This window comes from Brachyhypopomus gauderio, chromosome 13 (assembly GCF_052324685.1).
Source record: "Brachyhypopomus gauderio isolate BG-103 chromosome 13, BGAUD_0.2, whole genome shotgun sequence".
NCBI classification, from domain to species: Eukaryota; Metazoa; Chordata; class Actinopteri; order Gymnotiformes; family Hypopomidae; genus Brachyhypopomus; species Brachyhypopomus gauderio.
In genome coordinates this window covers 2,312,462-2,334,315 of record NC_135223.1, presented here as the reverse complement: position 1 = coordinate 2,334,315, position 21,854 = coordinate 2,312,462, and the positions used below count along the sequence as shown (strand labels likewise).

At 45.2% G+C, this 21,854-nt stretch overlaps 3 protein-coding genes across 9 annotated transcripts in view; 2 read left to right on the top strand and 1 right to left on the bottom strand.

Moving 5' to 3' along the window:
* nphp3 (nephronophthisis 3) overlaps positions 1-6,736 on the top strand; it is an 11,479-nt gene extending 4,743 nt beyond the window's left edge. For 2 of the 4 annotated variants that reach the window (XM_076970222.1, XM_076970223.1), the window contains 16 exons: positions 1-35; positions 131-228; positions 390-492; positions 593-672; positions 775-913; positions 1,024-1,188; positions 1,589-1,680; positions 1,781-1,903; positions 2,510-2,699; positions 2,801-3,042; positions 3,136-3,211; positions 3,311-3,438; positions 3,941-4,181; positions 4,769-4,894; positions 5,234-5,349; positions 5,461-6,736. The exon at positions 1-35 is cut by the window's left edge and continues 109 nt beyond it. In XM_076970222.1, the coding sequence (XP_076826337.1) occupies positions 1-35; positions 131-228; positions 390-492; positions 593-672; positions 775-913; positions 1,024-1,188; positions 1,589-1,680; positions 1,781-1,903; positions 2,510-2,699; positions 2,801-3,042; positions 3,136-3,211; positions 3,311-3,438; positions 3,941-4,181; positions 4,769-4,894; positions 5,234-5,349; positions 5,461-5,629 (2,123 nt within the window). In that variant the 3' untranslated portion in view covers positions 5,630-6,736. The remainder of the gene's footprint in view (positions 36-130; positions 229-389; positions 493-592; positions 673-774; positions 914-1,023; positions 1,189-1,588; positions 1,681-1,780; positions 1,904-2,509; positions 2,700-2,800; positions 3,043-3,135; positions 3,212-3,310; positions 3,439-3,940; positions 4,182-4,768; positions 4,895-5,233; positions 5,350-5,460) is intronic. The other 2 variants (XR_013120505.1, XR_013120504.1) reach the window with 2 other exon arrangements.
* Positions 6,737-6,921: 185 nt separating this feature from the next.
* uba5 (ubiquitin-like modifier activating enzyme 5) lies at positions 6,922-11,789 on the bottom strand. 4 transcript variants are annotated; one of them, XM_076970225.1, is made up of 13 exons: positions 11,484-11,789; positions 10,759-10,804; positions 10,580-10,669; positions 10,233-10,342; positions 9,888-9,974; positions 9,604-9,688; positions 9,291-9,395; positions 8,901-9,028; positions 8,617-8,752; positions 8,349-8,424; positions 7,938-8,047; positions 7,724-7,850; positions 6,922-7,332 (listed from the first exon to the last, which is right to left on the bottom strand). In XM_076970225.1, the coding sequence occupies exons 1-12, from the start codon at positions 11,642-11,644 to the stop codon at positions 7,770-7,772; spliced, it is 1,215 nt and encodes a 404-aa protein (XP_076826340.1). In that variant the 5' UTR covers positions 11,645-11,789; the 3' UTR covers positions 6,922-7,332; positions 7,724-7,769. The 4 variants fall into 4 exon arrangements, with proteins under 4 accessions (XP_076826340.1, XP_076826341.1, XP_076826339.1 ...); XM_076970226.1 differs by having other exon boundaries at positions 6,922-7,305; XM_076970224.1 differs by lacking the exon at positions 6,922-7,332 and having other exon boundaries at positions 7,456-7,850.
* Positions 11,790-13,608: 1,819 nt separating this feature from the next.
* On the top strand, positions 13,609-21,616 carry sh3glb1a (SH3-domain GRB2-like endophilin B1a). Its single transcript, XM_076970550.1, has 9 exons — positions 13,609-13,847; positions 16,309-16,450; positions 16,831-16,959; positions 17,206-17,339; positions 17,704-17,796; positions 19,228-19,317; positions 19,467-19,567; positions 19,685-19,898; positions 20,110-21,616. The coding sequence occupies exons 1-9, from the start codon at positions 13,785-13,787 to the stop codon at positions 20,215-20,217; spliced, it is 1,074 nt and encodes a 357-aa protein (XP_076826665.1). The 5' UTR covers positions 13,609-13,784; the 3' UTR covers positions 20,218-21,616.
* Positions 21,617-21,854: the final 238 nt, after the last annotated feature.

The following is a 21,854-nucleotide window of genomic DNA, read 5'->3' as shown; positions in this document are numbered from 1 at the left end:
TCGTCATCGTCATCGACTCCATCGACCAGATCCAGGTAGAGCCACGCCATTCGTCACGCTTCGTCGTTCTTTTACGTTTGCTGTGACGAACGCTATTGATCTTCTCTTTTTTTAATCATGTATATCCCAGAATGCTGAGCGACATATGAAGTGGTTGATTGACCCACTACCTCCTAACGTCAGAGTGCTGGTGTCCGTCAACGTGGAGACATGCCCGCAGGCATGGAGGTATTTATACACACACACACACACACACACACACACACACACACACACACACACACACACTATCCTGTGAATTCATATCCTGAAGTACAAAGGCCATGAGTGGGAGGGAGAAACTGCAAATGCGTTGGGAGGAGGTTTTGTTTCATTTGTCTTTTCTTTAGGCTGTGGCCCACATTACACCTGGAGCCCCTCAGCCCCAGAGAAGTGAAAACCATCGTCCACACCGAGTGTGTCAACACCGACACCAAACTCACAAAAGACCAGGTGCGTGCAAGAGTGTGAGTTGGCGGTGTGCTTTCACATCTACTTCTGCGGTTCGCTTCGAGCTGGCTGTGAGAACTCCGACCCCTGACCTCTATTGCAGGAAAAGAAACTGGAGAGGCAGTGTCGCACGACGTCCCACAATGCCCTCTACATCTCTGTGATGGCCAGACTCCTGACCTAGTGAGTTTACACACGTTTCTGCACAGAGACCTCGTGTGGTTAGAAACGAAAACGAGAGCAGGACTCCGAGTTGTCCCGTCTTGACCCGGTCGTGTCTCTCAGCTCCAGATCGTCCTGGTCGCTAGAGAGGACCCTGCAGAGTGTGGCCGCTTGCCAGGACACAGTGGCGCTGTACAGACTCTGCCTGAAGGTGGTGCTAGACGCACTTAATACCGACAGAGAAAGGCACGTCATGAGAGAGGTGAGCTCTCTCCTTCCCCCGTCCCATAAGTATTAGGAACGTGTGATGTAGCATTCATGGTTCTTCAAGGTCGTTTTTCTGTCTTCCATTACTGCTTTGGTTCCCCGTAGTTACTGGGCCTGATATGCGTCAGTCATAACGGTGTGAGCGAATCAGAAGCGCTGGATATGTTCCCTGAGCTGAGTTTCCCCGCCCTCTCCTCTCTGCTCTGCTCTCTGCGCAGCCTGCTTATCGTCTCGACGTCCTGCGGACTCATACGCTTCCGCCACCAACAGGTAAAGTGTGTGTGTGTGTGTGTGTGTGTGTGTGTGTGAGTGTGAGAGCAGTGCCAGCCTGTTTTCATTGCTGCTTCATGACCTTTCGAGTGATGCGGTGTGTGTGTGTGTGTGGTTTTTTTATAATGGTGGTTGGTGGGTGTTTTATTTTGTTCCTCTTTGAGTAATTTTGGACATTCATTCAGTTTCATATCAGCAGCAGAAATAAACCTTAATGGGCATTGGGATCTTTTTATAGTCTGAGCACCTAAAATGAGTGTGTGTGTGTGTAGGTGGGGGTGGGTGTGTAGGTGGGTGTAGGTGTGTAGGTGGGGTGGGGGTGTGGTGTGGTGGTTGTGCATACTTGTCTTTTTGAACCTAAGTGTGTGTGTGTGTGTGTGTGTGTGTGTGTGTGTGTCAGGCGTGTGAGTCTGTCCTCCAGCTGCTCCAGGTCAGCAGGTTCTGTGTCGTTTACACTCAGAGACTCACTGGATACTTCAGCCAGCAGCTCAGGTTCATCCAGCCCACACACACACACACAGCGCTTCTAACACCTGTGTGCATTGATTATATACAGCTACCAGTGCAACTGTGTGTGTGTGTGTGATCACAGTGAGAATAGAGTGACATGGCGTGTCGCTGATGAGTTGCCATGGTTACTGCAACAGCAGGAAGACAGGAGTAAACTACAGCTCAGTCTGCTCAACCTGTCTGTCTCACAGAACCTTTACAAGAGGTGAAGTCACACCCGTCATACACCCACCCATCATACACCCGTCATACATACACCCACCCGTCACACACCCATCACACATACACCCACCCGTCATACATACACCCACCCATCATACACCCGTCATACATACACCCACCCATCATACACCCGTCATACATACACCCACCCATCATACACCCGTCATACATACACCCACCCGTCATACACCCACCCATCACACATACACCCACCCGTCATACACCCATCACACATACACCCACCTGTCATACATACACCCACCCGTCACACACCCATCACACATACACCCACCTGTCATACACCCGTCACACATACACCCACCCGTCACACATACTCCCATCACACATACACCCATCACACATACACCCACCTGTCATACACCCGTCACACATACACCCACCCGTCACACATACTCCCATCACACATACACCCATCACACATACACCCACCTGTCATACACCCATCACACATTCACCCGTCACACATACACCCGTCACACACACTAGAGGAAGTTTGTGCAGGTCATGTGACCAGGGAGATTATGTGTGACGCCTCGCGTGCGCTTACAGGCTGCGTGTGCACTCACAGGGGCCGTTTCTCGGAGCTACTCGCCTACTGGCAGTTCGTGGGGAAGGACAAGACGTCCATGGCGACGGAATATTTCGACGCCTTGAAGGACTTTGAGCGGACGTGCGAGAGCGAGGAGAGCCTGAGCCACCTGGCCAGCCTGTACGAGATGTTGGGCCGCTTCCTCAAGGACCTGGGTCTGCTCAGCCAGGTAAAGTCTGCCGCCTCTAACGTCCCGCGCACCGCCACTCGCGTCCCGCAGGTTCGCGGGGTCCTGCTGCCTCTCACGCACCTCCGCTCGCCCCCCGACAGGCAGTCGGGCCCCTGCAGCGCTCCCTGGAGATCCGAGAGACGGCCCTGGACCCCGACCACCCCAGCGTGGCCCGCTCCCTCCACCAGCTGGCCGGCGTGTACGTGCTGTGGAGGAAGTTTGGCAACGCGGAGCAGCTCTACAAGCAGGCGCTGGAGATCAGCGAGAACGCCTACGGCGGCGAACACAGCAGCGTGGCCCGCGAGCTCGACGCCCTCACGCTCCTCTACCAGAAACAGAACAAGTGCGGCCCCCTCCCCCACCCGCCCACCCACGCCGCTCCCCAGGGTCCTAAAGGCCGCTCCGTTACAGTGGCTTTCTTTCTTCTTCTCGGTAGGTACGAGCAGGCCGAGAAGCTGCGTAAGAGGTCCGTGAAGATGAAGCAGAAGATAGCTCGTCAACGAGGACACATGGTGAGTGGGAGAACTCCAGATGTTCAGTCCCTTAAGGGTTGGCACATTGGATCTGTTCACACTCAACCTTATTGCTCTGGTGTGTGTGTGTGTGTGTAGTACGGCTTCACTCTCCTGCGTCGGCGGGCGCTGCAGCTGGAGGAATTGACCCTCGGCAAAGACTCCGCCGATTGTGCCAAGACCCTGAACGAGCTGGGAGTCCTGTACTACCTCCAAAACAACCTAGAGTCAGTCCTGCTCTCTGCCCTGCGGGACTGCCCTTCAGTCCTGCTCCCCCCACACACTCGCAGGACAGTCTTGTCGGCGTGTTCACCCAGAACACAGGCACACGTGACCAAGCAGCCCAGTGAGCCGCAGAAACGGCCCACGTTTCACACTTTAAACGATTCACCTTGTCACACGCAGGGAGGCTGCACACGCCTTTAGACGGGGTTCCTGAGGCACAGCGGGTGGAGGTCTCTCCATGTTACAGAAACTTTGTGTAGTTCTCTAATGGGACTGTCCAGTGTGGCCGGTCATGTAGAGATATGGAGACTTGTTGTTTATGCTGAGAGGTTTTTTGAGTGCACGTGCTAATGACACATTAGCGCACGTGCTAACGACATATTGGCGACACATTAACGATACATTAACGACTTATTACTGACAAAAAATTATGAAATACGCCTGGTGCAGCTACAGGCCTGTGTGTGTGTGTGTAACATGGCACGCGTGTGTGTGTGTGTGCAGCGCGGCGCAGGTGTTCCTGACGCGCTCTCTGGAGATGCGTCAGCGCGTTCTGGGCCCCGCCCACCCGGAGTGCGCGCAGAGTCTCAACAACCTGGCGGCGCTGCACAGCGAGAGGGCGGAGTACGAGGAGGCGGAGCGTCTGTACGAGCGCGCCCTGCACGTCCGCAAGCACGCCCTGGCCCCCGACCACCCATCGCTGGCCTACACGCTCAAACACCTGGCTATGCTCTACAAGCGCAGGGTGAGGGAGCCACAGCTCACCCTAGTGGTTATTGTGGGTACTGACAGGAATAAGGAAGTGGCATGGGTATGTGTTTGTGTGTGGGGTCTTTTCTACCAAAGGTCAAATTTATTAAGGAGAGGAAAGGACTTTGGCGAAGGGACTTTGGTTTGGAGAGATGAATACAAATATTTTAATGTTATATAATGTTAACTTTAATGTTCTATAATTGCTTACATGGTGCATCATATTGATTCTGTTTTTTAACACGTTGTACTCCTGCAAACCTCCAGCAGGGGGCAGTTTTCTGTCATGTTATAAATCCTTTGGTACAAACGAGCCTTCATGCGTGTAGGTGTGCGGGTGCTGGTTTGGTTTCTGATATAAAGATTTCGAGGATCCTCATAACATCGCACTTCTTTAAAACAAAACTAGACTTTAGTTTGAAACAAAGAACAGATGGCCTTTTTTTAGCTTTGGTATACCAATGTGTAGCAAACAATTGTTGTGTGCGCGTGTGTATCTGTGTGTGTACGTGTGTGTGCGTTCATGTGTGTGCCTGCGTGCATGTGTGCGTGCGGTTTGTGTGTGTGTGTGTGTGTGTGTAGGGTAAGCTGGAGAAGGCGGTGCCTCTGTATGAACTGGCTCTAGAGATCCGTGAGAAGAGCTTTGGTCCCAAACACCCGTGTGTGGCTACAGCTCTGGTTAACCTAGCCGTGCTGTACTGTCAGCTGGTAACACCACACCACACCCAACACCACACCCCACACACACGCCTCTGCCTCACTACTGACATGAAATAATGTAGCCAGGAGTTACGCTTTAGTGCCTGACACAGTTTTGTTCACATATTTGCATTTTATATTTATATTTCATAGAAATCCTTGAGAAAATGCTTTTGTTTTGACTGACTGCCCACAACAGAAGGGAGTTTTGTCTGATATTTCCTGCAGTCACGCACTGAGGAAACCCACCTGAATTTCCATTTATGGCACTTCTGTTCACGAACCAAATGGCCTCAAACCTTAGAAATGTCTACTCTGTGGCGCGTGTGTGTGTGTTGCGCAACGCAGAAGAAACACGGTGACGCGCTGCCGTTGTACGAGCGCGCGCTCAAGGTGTACGAGGACAGCCTCGGCCGCCAGCACCCGCGCGTGGGGGAGACTCTCAAAAACCTGGCAGTGCTCAGGTACGCTCGGAAAATTCACTAAAACGTGCACCACTCTCACACTGAGGGTCAAGAACTCACTCCTTTTCGTCTTCCCTGTGTTCTGTCTCGTTGTGTTACGCCCTCATCAAGTTACGAGGAAGGAGACTTTGAGAAAGCCGCCGAGCTCTACAAACGCGCCATGGAGATCAAGGAGGCGGAGCCGTCCCTGGTGTGTGGGAACGCCCCCTCCCGTCACTCGTCCAGCGGCGACACCTTCAGCGTCAGAAGCCCCGCCTTCCTACCGCACAACAATAGATGACCCCAATACCTGCGTTGGTCCAGCCCAATGCTGATTGGTGGCTACACCCTCTGAAATTAAGCACAGACTTAATTGCATTAGGGAGTATAACAAGACAATTTGAGTCTGATTTCCTGCTGTAGGCAGTAGCATGTGATAGTATTTATTAACAGTATTTTTAAGGTGTTGTATTAGCCTTGTCTCACTAGATCAGAACCTAAAGTGAGTACATATCTACCTTAGCACTACAGTACAGCCTCCACCACTGCCTCATGGCCGTAAATGTGAAGAGGGCTGTGGGGAGAGTCAGATGACCAGGTACTTGAAGAAGAAATACGATGAAGAAATGTGTGTACTAATTTTGGAAAACCATTAATCCAGACGCTTTTGATGTTGTGGCTTCCACAGTAATCTGCTATGTAAGTGTGTGATGCGTGTTCACGGCGAACGCCAGATGGGAACCAAACACACGTTTGGTACATGTGGTTATTTCAGTGTTTGAAATCACCTACCAGATCCAGATACCTGTATGATGGACTGAAGGCAATTATGGTTTGTTCTGCCATTTATAATTATTGTCTTATGTGTATAATTACACTAATGCTCAGAAGTTAGATTTTTACCTTATATTCCACATTGGGTTTTTGGTAGTTTATTATTTTGTTGTTTTTGCCAGCGACACATTAACATGAGCGACAGGTTCCTGCAGCGACGGGTTCTTCTCCTTCAGGAGCCCCTAGACGCGCTCATGAAGCTCTGGTCAGATGTTCCCAGCAACGCTGCTCTACATTTTTTACCAAATGGAAAAATATTTGCAGCATGAGCTCCAGGATGTTCAGTGTGTAGTGCTGCTTCAGGAGAACTTTAACCACATTTCCATTTCAGGACCTTAAATGGGTGGCGGCAAAATTCTGTTCACTATTTTACACCAGCATATGGTCTTGTGGAGCATGTAACTTGAGAAAGTATTTGAGGAAAATGGAAAGTAACAGTATTCTGCATTTTTGTCTTGTATTCAATCAAACCTGCAAATGTTTATAATTCTTCTGTATATGACATCACTAGGGTCTGCTTACAAGGTTCAGACTTAAAAACATGCCAAATAACGAAGATTTATGTACAGTTGTAGTTGTCTGAGAAATAGTGTTTATTTGCATGACCACCACAGTGATTGCTACCAAGTGCACTTTGAATACCACCACCACTACCTTCCTGTTTCAGGGGTTTAAAAACTGCACCTGGGGGTATTGTGTGCGGCTCCTCCTGCCTTCAATGCATCAAACCCCCCCCCCCCCCCCCCCCCCATTTAATGAGCCACATCTGCAGTCTTAATGTGAAATCTTTTGTGCAGTCATGATACAGCTGTTTACACTTATTTTATCCATTTTATTTGTATACAAGCTGGAAAATGAGGTTTATATGGCTGTTAATACTACAATTTTTATATAATCTTTATATAAGCATGTTATTGCACATTTTATACAAAAATGTACACCGTATTTACATATTGTACTATGAATGTGATGAAAGAACAAATAAACCATGTTATCTAGTACTTGTGGCCAGTATTGTGGATGTGAACATGTGGGGGACTCTTCGGGAAGGGGACACACCGGCTCGTCCCACGTCATCACTGGAGAGGACCGGCTACCTCACGGAGTTGCATGATGGTTTGGGAGCCATCATCTCGGTAACGGCTTTTATGAAATTGACATCACAAAATACTACAATATACCAAAAAACCATGAATGTTAAATCTCTCAAACAAGAGCGTTGATATTTTTAAGCTAATGACATTTCTAAAATTTCAAGCTTATGTATCAGTAACGATAAAGAACCCATACATGTGATTTTCATATTCAATTTCCTTTATGAGTACATGTACATGTATACATTCCTATGAATTAACAGGGTGAAACAATGAAACGTCTCAATAAAACATTGTTAAATGTACATCTGGAATACCACTCCAAAAGGTACATGGACCCTAGCTAATTCATCATGGATGAGCAAATCAATCAGTAATCATGTCAGTGTGTTCTCTTGCAGCTGCAAGGTCCCTGTTGTGAAGAATATAGCTGTATGCAATGTGTGGACCTAGTCTGAGAATCTTACGGGAATGAGAGCTCTTTTCCCATATGTAACATCTTGAGATGTTTGACTACATCTTCCTCATTTGAGCCATCAACTCCTCCAGACTCTGCTCCGTCTCCTCCACCGTCTCCCCCGAACCGTCTCCGTCCTGCCCAAATGAAAATGGTAAGAATCACACCGTGTAAATCACCAAGGCCCGGACCCCTCCGGGACACCGAGGCCCGGCTTGCTGTACCTTCTCCTGAGGGAGGGTGTAGGCCAGAGTTATGCCCTCGGGTAAATCGGGCTTTGGTCCTGAAGCAGCTTGGAGTTCTTCCTCCGTGACCTCTGCGACCAGCTCGATGCCTAGAACAGGGCAGGTGAGATTTGTTTGTACACGATCTGTTGTGTGCTATACTATATTTCCTAAGGCAAGATTAAAATAAAAATGCAATATCTTCTTTTTTATCTATATGATACTGTTTGGCTGAAGCCAAAGACTGAAGACAGAGTTTAGGGTTTACTGCCCAGTAACCAGGCCAAAACCTGTTTGCCAAAAAGCTCCTTAATTACTGAGAATTGTGAGAAAGTCTCAAAAGCTCATCCTACCAACCACCGCAACCACAAAAGGTCCAGATCCCATTTAAGAAAATGTTGCTTCACCTACCCCACTCATTATCTTCATGCACCACTTCCTCCTCCACCTCCACTACTTCCTGTTTTGGGTTCTCTGCTGCTTTTTTCTGTTTGAACAGAAATGTCAGCACCATTAGCGAGGAGGCACTTCAATATGAGGCACTTGTCCTTTAACCTTTTGCGTTTCGAAGAGGGAACATTTGTGCTTAAATATAGCGATGGAGTTTCCACTCGCAACTGTGCTTTTGGCGACACCACGTTTGAGACGGTCACGCCAAAGGACAGCGGAGGGGGCGGACCTGGTACTCCTGCTGTTGCCTCCTGCAGTGTGCGTCGCTGCACTGCGGGTTGGCCTTCATCGCCATGGTAGGGAAGAAGTCCTGCATGGCGTTGTAGCCCAAGTAGTAGCTCACCGTCCCGAAGCCCAGCAGATACCTGCAACACGGTGGGCTTTTAGAAAACGACCGACGAGATCCCGTTTTACATCGACGTGAAGTCTGTTCAGGTTTAAATGTCACGCAGCGGTGAGAACTGGGAAGTGAGAACAGAGCTGCGAGTCGCGTGTGGCGTGTGAATGTCGTACTTGAGGACGTTCTGCACCAGGATCCCAGCGACGACGCCCATGGTGGTGGGAAGACTGGCGGCACAGACTCCGTCCTTCTTCAGGGTTCTCTCGTCGATGTTGGCGGCCACTACCAGGGGAGGCGCGCACTGCCGGACCAACACCAGATATGAGGCCCGTCAAATGAAAGTCACGTCTATTCCACAATCATCAATATTTCATGAAATATTCTACAACTTAATAAGACAGAGCTACAGATGTTTAGTTTCAGCCAGCCACTACTGGCCAAGACCGCTTTCTAGAAAACAACGTTTAATTCAAAGTCTGAACCACACACACAAACCCAGGAGGACGGGGTGGTGGTTAGTGGAAGACCAGGACTGGGGAAGTTCTACTATTGTGTGTCCATACCGCAAAACAAGCAGTCTCCCCTGGACTGATGAGTTGTATGTGTCCAGACACGGCGTTCTCACTGACTCCAGACTCCATCCAGATCTGACCCAACTCGTTACAAGCCTTAACAAAGAATGAACTTGAATTTGCGGTTTACCGACACACAATGAAACGTGATCATTGGACTGCATGAGAAAGGACCAGGTTGAAATATCCCTGTGAATTATAATCTTGAAGAAAATGCACTTGGCCGCTTGTGTGTATTCTGTAATGGAAGCAGACCCCACACAGTCTGGTAAAGCAATGCTCAGTGTAGTGACCAAATACGCACTGTGTTAATAGCCATTCGAGCCTCGAAATTATCCACACAACTCAAAACCAGGTCGATGGGCTTCCCTTCCTCAAGTCCACCATTACTGAAAACACACGCGCAAAGTACAAATTTAAGTACCTAATTTATCATACCGTAAATAACATTAGATTAGATTTGTACTTTATTGATCCCTTAAGAACGTTTCCTTGAGGCAAATTAAGGAGTATAGCATGTAGAGTAGAAATTGCCTTGAACTACCCATGTTATTAGCCACCGTATGGACAGTGCATGCAGACACCCACCTGATGCGGTCCATGAAATGTGAGAAGTTGTCCACAGTGGTGATGTTATAATTGTGTGTCTCAAATACAACATCAGGATTGATGTTCCTGGAGGTCAAATATGAATAATCATGGAGATCTGTATAAAGTACTGATCTCTATAATGCAACCTTTACAGCTCTGCACTTAGTAGACTTCAGTAACAGAAAAGTGCTCAATAAACAACGAGTTTACTACTCAAACCTACGTTTCTACAAGCAATGCAAGCGACTGTTCTGATCACAACTGGGTAGACATTGAACAATCGAACAGTGAGAGCCTGAAAGGGCTTCAATTGCGAGAGCATAATGGTCTGGTCCTCCCCACCTGAGTGTGTGTTCTGCTGCCTGGACTTTGCTGAGTCCGGCTTGATGCGGCTGGAAAAAGAGACGGTTCATGTTGGCCAGCTCCACTTTGTCATAGTCAAACAGAAGTAACTGCAGGGCAAGAAACCACACACAGCAGAAAAAGCAAATCCAGACACTCCCACAGAGCACTACTGCAGTATTCTCTGCTTCCAACACTACTTCCACTAACAGTAATGGCTCCGTTTATACTTTTAAAACATCAGAACACAGGTTCGAAGCTGTTTAACCTATGCACCTACTTATATACTATAAAGATGGCGTGGAGATAGCGGGGGCAGGGGATATATTACTGTAAAGTTGCATTACCTTACCGATGCCACACCTTGTGAGCATTTCCGCAGTGACGCTGCCCACCCCTCCTACTCCAACCACAGCAACAGCAAACGAGCGGATTTTCTACAGAGCGGCAAGAACAGAAAGTAATCATAAGTGCAGTGGATCACAGATGGAGAGGACAGACTTTATGTGGAGCACACGTGTCGTACCTCATAGTTCTCAACTATACCCATTCTCTTCAAAGCCATCAGGCGGCTGCAAGAAAATAAATAGCACGTCAGCGACTAGCAGAACATTTAGGAGATGTGTGAGTGTATTTATATGTAGTAAAATGTCCAGCCATCGCTTGGTGTGTGTGGTACCTGTAGGGGTTGGTGTGTGTGTGTGTGGGGTACCTGTAGGGGTTGGTGTGTGTGTGTGTGGGGTACCTGTAGGGGTTGGTGTGTGTGTGTGTGTGTGTGGTACCTGTAGGGGTTGGTGTGTGTGTGGTACCTGTAGGGGTTGGTGTGTGTGTGTGTGTGTGTGGTACCTGTAGGGGTTGGTGTGTGTGTGTGTGTGTGTGGTACCTGTAGGGGTTGGTGTGTGTGTGTGGTACCTGTAGGGGTTGGTGTGTGTGTGTGGTACCTGTAGGGGTTGGTGTGTGTGTGTGGTACCTGTAGGGGTTGGTGTGTGTGTGTGTGTGGTACCTGTAGGGGTTGGTGTGTGTGTGTGTGTGGTACCTGTAGGGGTTGGTGTGTGTGTGTGTGGTACCTGTAGGGGTTGGTGTGTGTGTGGTACCTGTAGGGGTTGGTGTGTGTGTGGTACCTGTAGGGGTTGGTGTGTGTGTGTGTGGTACCTGTAGGGGTTGGTGTGTGTGTGTGTGGTACCTGTAGGGGTTGGTGTGTGTGTGTGTGTGGTACCTGTAGGGGTTGGTGTGTGTGTGTGTGTGTGGTACCTGTAGGGGTTGGTGTCCACCACTTCTGCGCTCATCTGCTCGATCTTGGCTCTCGCCTGCGCTTGGTTCTCAGGACCCTCTGCGCTTCGCTTCTGCTTGCATTTTATCAGCTCGTTTTCTAATTCACGTACCCGCAGCTTGAGTTCTTCGACCGTGGACATTTCAAAAGCACTAGTTTGATCTACGCGAAAGATTTGAATCGGGGACGGCTTTTATAAGCGCACTTTTCCTAAATGAATGTACACGTCTGCGCTTCTTTAATCAGCTGGAATACGGTGTCCCACAATAACTTGTCCGAGTAGAAACAGAGTTCTCGCTAGTTGTTAGTTCCCTTACAATAAAAAAACGAGCTAAACCGTAAAATAAACATAACAATAATAATAATTATTATTCTTTAGTTAAATTAGTATTATTTATTACTTTTTATTTATATATACATATAAATAAATTTACATTTACATTACATTACTATTTACATATAGCATACGTATGATCATTATTATTAATAACAGCTAACAATAATTATCTTTATAATTCTAAATATGTATTATTACCTAAATATTTATTATTAAACTACAATACTTCTACTGCTAATAGCAGATATGATAAATAATAATAATTATTAGTAGCACAATTATTACTTTAATATCGATAACCTCCCGCTCCCGTTTCCTAATATTCTACGTTATGCTGTGCTTTTTAAATTCTCTTTATGGGTAGGCTGCTGCTATTATTAACAATACTATTTCTACTACATAATATTTTTGATATTTTGATATTTTTACTACATAATACAGAACAAATAAAACGCCTATCACATAGGATATTAATAAAAATAAAAACTAATGGAAAACTAGCCTAACACTTTATATCCACAATCATTGAAAGTCCTTCCCATAAACTGGCGAAATTAAACAAGCGGCTGATCAGAGATGGAATCTTGTAGTTAGGTGTCATATCAAGGCCGGCGCTAGAGGGTGCTTGAGGCGACACTGCCCCCATCCCATAGCACCCCACAAACACAATGGCTTTCATGACTCCTGTATGCAGTCAAAACATGATGTATCCCCCTACCTGTCAAAGCAGTCTACAACCTGGCCTGTGTCACCATGTTTTAGTAATGTGACAAAAGCTGGGAACTGACTTTTTATTATTACCTACTACATTTGTGCAAGTCCAGGAAAGACTTATTTGCTTATTTGAAGAAAATTTAATTAAATTATTAAGTAGTAGGCCTACATTTAATTTTGAACTTCACACGTAAACACGTTATGCACTTGATAACTGCAGTGAACTGTTGTAGTAAAGTGACAACTGTTGTAGTAAAGTGATAATAACTTTTGTAGTAAAGTGACAACTGTTGTAGTAAAGTGATAATAACTGTTGTAGTAAAGTGACAACTGTTATAGTAAAGTGATAACTGTTGTAGTAAAGTGATAACTGTTGTAGTAAAGTGGCAACTGTTGTAGTAAAGTGATAATAACTGTTGTAGTAAAGTGACAACTGTTATAGTAAAATGATAACTGTTGTAGTAAAGTGATAACTGTTGTAGTAAAGTGATAACTGTTGTAGTAGTGACAACTGTTGTAGTAAAGTGATAATAACTGTTGTAGTAGTAAAGTGACAACTGTTGTAGTAAAGTGATAACTGTTGTAGTAAAGTGACAACTTTTGTAGTAAAGTGACAACTGTTGTAGTAAAGTGACAACTGTTATAGTAAAATGATAACTGTTGTAGTAAAGTGACAACTGTTGTAGTAAAGTGATAACTGTTGTAGTAAAGTGATAACTGTTGTAGTAAAGTGACAACTGTTGTAGTAAAGTGATAATAACTGTTGTAGTAGTAAAGTGACAACTGTTGTAGTAAAGTGATAACTGTTGTAGTAAAGTGACAACTGTTGTAGTAAAGTGATAACTGTTGTAGTAAAGTGACAACTGTTGTAGCAAAGTGACAACTGTTGTAGTAAAGTGATAACTGTTGTAGTAAAGTGATAACTTGTAAAAGCTACGTTTCGCATGAACAGTTCGTGGATAGAAACCTATTTTTTAAGGAATCGATACTTCTCATGTTACTCGTTGAACCGATGTTTTTGGTCAGTAAATGTAACTTTGAGTTGAATACACTGGACGTAGTTATCCTGGGGACCGCGGCACTCCTGGGTCTGGCGCGGCGGTCTCGAAGCCTCTAGTGTGGGTGGGACTTTCCTCTACAGTCGGGTTGGCCTTATAGCTGCAGCTGCTGCCGGATTGCGACGTGCTCTCAGTGCGCCGACACACCCGTAACTTTATGATTCCGAGAGAAGATGGATTTTAACGTCAAAAGACTGGCGGCGGACGCCGGGACCTTCCTCAGCCGAGCAGTGCAGGTAAAGTTTGGCGTGCTGGGTCTGACGGGTGAGTGTGGAGCGGGTCCGGCTCGCTCTGGGCTGCCGTGTGTGAGTGTGTGTGTGTGTGTGTCTGTGTGTGTGTGTGTATGTGTGTGTGTGTGTGTGTGTGTGTGTGCTTGGCGCGCCTGACGGAGCTGCTCAGCTAGCGTTACGTTTGCTGCCTCTACACTCGAATATAAGACATTTATAACACACTAATCGACCACAGAGGGACTCACGGGTACATAAAGACCTCCATTACTGCTCTGTCCTCACCAGTCAGCCACGCTGAAGTGTTTTTATAAAAATAAATAAATAAACAAACAAAAGTTTCCATCGAAAATTTGATTCCTCTGCCACAATTCACCGCGAAATGTTACGTTTAACTTCAATACAGACACACGGTCTGGAAATAACATTTAAACAACGGTGTTGTTATTATTATTTTGATACAGATATCTTAAGATAACAATGTGACTTTTTAAAATTCTGGACTAAACTTGGGCTTGCTGGGCTAACCGAAAGTTTGAGGCCGCTGAGCACACCGCGCAGTCCCGCCCGCCCCGCCGAGCCCACACGGTCTTTGTACCGGAGCCCAAACGGAGCAGCACCGCTGTGGGGAAGCCGGACCAGTCCGCTCGGGAGTTACATTTAATATCACAAAACTATAATTCAATAACTCAACAGAGTCAACTAGTTCACACAGTTACCGCTAGTTATCTAGTAACACAGTTACAGTTATCTAGTAGAAACATGTTAACGTGTAACGTAATATGCACGTTACCAGATGTGCCCGACAGTACAGCAGGAGTATTGATAATTATAATATTAATAATATAAAGGTAACGTAATTACTCCATTATACCGGTCTAGTGTCTGGAGGGGGGCAGGTGTGGTTTGTGCTGAACTTAACGGTTCGTGAACGTTTTGGCCACTGGATCTTGGTTTCGTAATAGTACGAGGAAAACACACACCGATCCCAGTGCTGTTTCCACACAGGGACACGAACGGAAAACCACTTATCCGACTTCTCGTTTGACTTAAAATGCGGAAATGGTTTATATATGCAGCATGATCCGATTTCCTTTTATTGACGCCAAGAAAATAACACTAATTTAGACGCGTGGTGATTTCTCTTTGCGACTTTCTTCTATTTATTTAGTGTTTCCAGTGTAAACAACTTAGCCTGGATGTGAGTGAGAGCAATTGACAGTTTTTGAAACATCAAACTAGGCTTTTTTTATGACATAAAATGCGACTATCATGGGGAACAACAAATGGGATGTTGCAGTAATCACCTTCCTGAAGCACCTGCCCACAGGTGAAGGGCCAGGGGTCTGCAGCAGGGAGCGCCTGCGGTGTGCCAGAGGCTCCCCAACCTCACCACACCTCATCAGCAGATCCGATTACGAGCTCCACACCCCTGTCGTGTAAATCTGGAGAAGTTCATGTCATTGGTGATGTGCAGACTGCTGGAATTAGTTTAGTTTAAAAGTGAGTATGAAGATAGGTCAAATTAGATTTTCCAGTGCTGGATAAATCGTTGAAATTATTTGCTTAAGTACCAGTTGAAATGTTAAGACACATAAAAAGAAATACATCTATATATACTATACACATAAATTCTTCAGAATTTCCAGTGTGACTCAATCAGTGATTTTCAGTAACATTTGCAGTGACCTACAGAATCTAACAAATACAGTAGAGTCCATCAATGTTTATTCCCTTAAATTATGAAATAATTAGGCTGAACTATAAGATGAATGAAATATGCTTATTGCATTAACTTCGCGCTGTGATGAAGTTGGGAAAATAGTTTCGTATGGACAAAATACTGCAAAGACGCTAAAAGCAGCTGAAATATTCTGCATCTTTTGTCACCCGATAAATTGCTGTATTTTATAGTTGCTCATTTTTCCCTCGCACAACAATATGGAAGAATCTATTACAACATGCTTTGTGTTCAAAACAATATGGAATAATCTATTACAACATGCTTGGTGTTCAAGATTTTTTGTTGCTTAATTTCCGGAGGCTCTTTCTGTGAAATAAAGCCATAACAAGAATGTGAGATGAAAATGGAGTGCTGTTTATTTGTTTTTCATTCTTATTTGTAAAATCAGAAATCACGTTTCCATTCTAATTTGTACAAAATCGTTGTTGTCCGTTTTCCGTCTTCTAATTTATGTATATAAACGTATAGGTTTTTGTTTGCTCGGTAGCTAAAATGTCCAGCTAAGATAAAAATCACTTTAATGGCTTTGGGGCTTTGCTTCAGTGACACTATGAGTCCTTGTTAGGTTATTAATGCGTTTAAGTTTCTATATATTTAAGCACATATGTGTGCACATGAATTAATTCTCCTATTAATTCATTAATTAGGTCAATGTGTCAAGGGGCAAATGCAAGACTGTCATGTTTTAATAGGATGTACTTGTTTTTGTATTTGTTTGTTTGTTAGTTTACGGAAGAGAAACTGGGCCAGGCTGAGAAAACCGAATTGGACGCACATTTGGAAAAACTTCTCGCCAGAGCAGAATGTACCAAACACTGGACAGAGAAGATTCTGATGCAGACAGAAGCTTTATTACAACCAAACCCCAGTAAGAGGAACACAACCATAGATTTAACTGCTACTGGTGCAGTATCCTATTAAGCTATGTGTTCACATTATAATTGTATAAATTGTATGTTAACCAATACCTTGTAGGGAAAGTGAAAACGGTTTTAATTACTTGGCTCAACTTTCGAAGGATGGTAATTTGGCCTTCGTGGTGTAAGATTTTACCAGAACTTTTGAGGTGTGAACACAGCTATAGCCACAACAATAACTATTCCTCTACGATGGCACATAGGGTCTGACCAAACCAAGAACAATCACACACATTCTGCAGTAGTGCAGTAGCACCTGACTTTTTTGAATGGTGTTTGATGTCAGTTTATTTCCCTCTTAATGGAGTTCCTCCTCTAAATTGCCTTGCAGATCTGCGGATGGAGGAATTTTTGTATGAGAAACTGGATAAGAAAGCCCCCGTGCGGATGAATAACCACGAGCTTTTGGGTGAAGCTCTGGTAAACTTTGGGAACGAGTTCGGGCCTGGAACAGCCTACGGTTAGCCTCTGGTGCTTGGCGTAGTCGGGCATGCCAAAGAAACTTGTAAAATTACAGTAATGCACTTGTGCTAGTGTGTCGAGACTTTACGTATGTCACAGTTGTGTATCTGTAATATAATAGACAATACTGCTTATTTTATTTTTAAATGAATTATAATGATGGGAGTGGATGGAAGGAAGTTTCTTTGAAGCTCACTGTTGTTATGCTGAATCTAGTGCCAAGGTTTCCTGTACGTGTCTCCAGGAAATGCGCTGGTAAAGTGCGGTGAGACAGAGAAGCAGGTCGGAGGAGCTAACAGGGAATTTATCCAGAGCTCAGCCACTAATTTTCTTACACCTTTCGGGAACTTTCTGGAGGGCGACTTCAAAACTATTCTGGTGAGTTCCATCTGTGGTCACCATTTAAAATTTTAATTTAAAAATTTAAAATGTCACCAGTCAGTTTTCCTAAATGATTTCAGTATCGCAAAAAGAATCTCTGGATTCAGCTCTAACCTTTGAGGAAGGGAAGTGTGTTTCTAATACAATCTGGTCCTTTTCCTGCAAGTAATCATATAACTCCAGCATGGAAATAAAGTCAGGACACTTTCCTTTATGCCCAATGGTCTGAATGTATTCAAGTTACATTCTTAGCCCGATGAAAGTTTAGAAGAAAGTGTATTTTTAAGTGTATTTTTGAAGGGATTTACAATGATGTGATGTGGAAGTAAACGGTCTAATGCTCCTCCGCCCCCTCGAGCAGAAAGAACGCAAGCTCCTGCAGATGAGACGACTGGATCTCGACGCGGCCAAGACGAAGGTGAAGAAGGCCAAAGTTGCGGAGGCCCGAGCAGCGGTGAGTTCTGCTCCTCCACCTCCACCTTTGAAGGTTGAGGTTAAAGGTTGAGGGTTGATGGTTGAGGTTAAAGGTTTGGGGTTGAAGGTCGAGGTTAAAGGTTGGGGGTTGAAGGTCGACTGTTCTTGTTTCTGCGTCCTGTCACGGTCCCCTCAGCAACCTCTGGTTTGGTTTGTTTTCTGGTTTCCCCTTTGAGTGCTTTTATTTTGAAATTCCTTATTGTGTCTGGTTTCACGTCCCTCCCTTGTACTCCGCCCCTTCATCATGGTCTTCAGGTGTGTCTCGTTTGGTTCTTGGTTTGCCTGTGTTTTAACATTTGTTTTATCAGTCATGGCCTATAAGCATGTTTGCTAGTAGGTATGCGCTGCATGTCTGTATTCCTAGCCTTTATTTCACCCCTGTTCAGTGTATTAGTGCTGTTCTTGGTTCGCATTGGAATTGTCTTTGTTTCATGGTTGTTAGTTCTGTTCATTAACACGCTTAACTGGCCACACTTGCGTCTAGCCTCCAACACCCCAGCGTTACAGGCGTGAGGTTGTCTAGGTTACTCTTTTCAGCCGGTTGATTGGACAGCCATCGGGAGCTTGTTGTGAGCGTGCTCGCGGAAGACATTCCAACGTTCCCTTTTCTCGTTTTGCCTGCAAGCCTTTAGAAATTTAGACGTTTTTCCATGTTTGCTCAGCAGCTCCAAGCCATTTCAGAAGTGCAACACTCGCTGGTGCCGGTTTGCACTTTTCGAACGGAAGCACGAGTCATAATCTCCTCATCAAGACACGACACACACGCACACACCAATATACCGCCTCATCTATTACACAATTCCAACAAGCCTGTTTGGTTTTGATGGTCAACTCCCTTCCCTGCTGGCATTCTGCTTTTAATGATTAAAAAATGAGTGTTTTTGCATGTTAAGTGAGGCCAGTTTCACAGTGAGGTTTCTCAGGGGAACCACTTGTTGAAAAGAAAACGGAAAAACCCTCATTTAAGATGTTTGGCATAACTGGCCGGATATTTTTGGTGCCAGGCAGGGACACTGCACAAGCTGGTGCCCCTGTGCTCAAAAGAGCAGCACAGATGTGGGCGGAGGAAGTGACGGAGGTGAGTGGAATGTGCTTCCTGGCAGAGACGCGTGTGGAGCAGCTGAAGTCTGCCAGCGTCCCGTCACCCTACGCGCGTTCGGGACGCGTCAGGATCTGGGAGACCCACAGTGCCAAAGTTTTGTTCGTCGTCAGTCCAAATTCTGCTATCGGAACAGCCGAATATGTTCTGTAAACTGTATTTGCAGCTTGTCCTGTTCATTCAGTGTGTGCTTATGAGCTCAGGAATACTGTTATTACTGTTATTACTATTTTTTTAAGTACTTGCATGAGTGATGTTTATGCCTGACATTCTCATTCTCATTCTCTCTCTCTCTCTCTCTCTTTCTCTCAGGCAGAGCAGGATTTGAAGGTCACTCAGAGTGAGTTTGACAGGCAGGCTGAAATAACCAGGCTGCTGTTGGAGGGAGTGAGCAGCACCCACGTACGTGTGATGACTACGACCCTGCGCCTCTTCATCCGATGTTCTTAATTGCAGTGCAGTCCCACACACGAGTGGGTCGAGAGACATTTGACTGTAATTAGACCTTTACGTGGGCCACCTGTTGCATGTCTGTGTTTTTTCACACTCAGGCTCATCACCTTCGCTGTTTGAACGACTTTGTCGAGGCTCAGACCACCTATTACGCACAGTGTTATCAATACATGGTCGACCTTCAGAAACAACTCGGAAGGTTCGCCGTCTTTCCATACTTTGTTTGAATGATTGTTAACGTCCTAACTGCTTGGTCGAACCACGTAAGTCACACGAGTATTGTCGGCTAACGCGAGCGCCTTTCTGCCGTCTCCAGTTTCCCTTCCTCGTTTTCCTCCAACAACAACCCGGCGGGAGGCGGAGCCAGCGTCTCCGTGCCCACCCTGCCTGTGTCCACGCCCCTCTCCGCTCCAGGGAGGAGCTCCTCGGGCTTCGGCGAGCTGCTCACCTCGGGGGGCAGTCGCCGAGCTCGCGTGCTCTACGACTACGACGCGGCGGGGAGCAGCGAGCTCTCTTTACTGGCGGATGAGGTAGGAACTTCCTGTCGTCATCGCTATGCACGTAAAACACCGCCAATGCTTGCCAAACTTAATTGCCCTTTGGGGATAAATAAAGTTGTCTTATTTCTTTAGCCCAAAATGATCGAGTTATTTTTGAATCAATAATTTGAAATCGATTCCCAGAGGGGGATTTTGCTGGCCATGTCCTGTGCTGCAGTGACGTTTCTGTCCTTGTGCACAGGTGATTATGGTGAGTTCGGTGCCAGGCATGGACTTCGACTGGCTCATGGGGGAACGCGGGAACCAGAAGGGCAGAGTGCCGATTACCTACCTGGAGCTGCTGAACTGAGGGACGAGTCCTGGATTCACGCCTGAACGCCAACAGTGAAAACAAATAAGAAATGCTGCATATGATTCATGTGATTTTGACACATTTATTGCATATATGCAAGTGTGCTTCTACGAGCTACTTCCGTGCACACGGTATCTATGGATGTTTTAGCCCACCGAGGGAAGTGTCACTAGAGGCCTTTCTGTTTACAAACTTCAGTTCACATATTTGCTGAGTGCTTTTGACGTGATGATATTACTGCCAGCACTGCATTTTGTAACATGGGGCAAACTGTGACCATGATGAGGTTGCTTTGATGTTGAAATGTTTGCAAAAAGTATTTGACTTATTCACTTGACTTATGACTGAAACATTTAGGTTGGAAAGTATTGTCTGGAAAACAGGTCTTGTGTGGAAAACAGGTCTTGCCCACAGTGGAACCTGCAGAGCTTAAGAAGCTGTGTGTAATTGTACCATGTAGTCCATAGGTAGACACTGCTAGTGGGACATTTAACCATTTGCTAAAATATCAGGTCTGGACCAGTTATAGCAGGTCTGGACCATTTCAGAAGAATTCTCTTAGTCGGGGGGGGGGGGGGGGGGGGGGTCTGAATGGATGATAAATTTAAATAAGGGCTGTCTGGTTCCTAGTTGCCATGGGAGCTTTTTTGCCTCAAGTATTCTCCTTTTCTGACTTATGTTCCTCTTTTTTCAGTTGTAAAGTTAACCCCTTCAGTTGTAAAGTTAACCCCTTCAGGTGTAAGGTTAACCCATTCCCCCAAACACCTTAATTTCAGGATTTCCTTGAATTTGTAAAAAAAAATTACAGTTCAGTTTACTGTAAGGTACAGGTGATTTAGTTGATTGAATACTGTAAGTTCTGATATTGTGTGCCTTAATGTCGTGCCGCTTTGTAAAGCTGGCAATGGTTCTTTTCAGGTATTTAAAATGGAAAAAAGTGGTCTAATGAGTTTTAGCTGGACGTGGGCTGTACAGTGTACTAGACGGTAAAAAATGTAAAGCTGCATTTGTGGTTAAATTGAACTCTTCATATGGCCCTTTGTGTTTAGTTGTTAAATGTAAGAATTATTGAAGATTAATGGTTAATTTGAATATACATCTTTTTTTCTTTCGTTTTATCAAAACACTTGTTACTAGTCTTAAGATGACAGCTGACGAAACTCATTTTAAAGGTTGTCTTATTTTAATTTGTCTTCATTTCATGTTTTACAATTTGGCTCGTCAGCTTAGGCACAATAAAGTTTGGTATGTATGTATCACAGTGCAATAATGAACTAATGTTTAAAACATGCAGGTCTAAAATTTGCATTTGGAAAATGGTTTCCCTGTGAACTGTCAGACATGCAGTCTTGAGATGTGTGTTTTCTGCTGTACAGTAAACAAACGTAATCTGTCAGTGCTTTATGCAGATCAATAGGTTTTTCCTCCCTTAGAAGTTACGTTTATTGGCTGATTTAGGCTAGGCTAATTCATAAATACATATTTTTCAAAAAGTCAAAAGCATACACAACAACAGTTATTCATATGATAAGGCACATGGACACACGAATAATTAAAATAATGAATGTGTGGGTTACACAGGGGTAATTATATGCCAATTTCTGATTTCTGATGCAAACAAGAACGATTCGTTT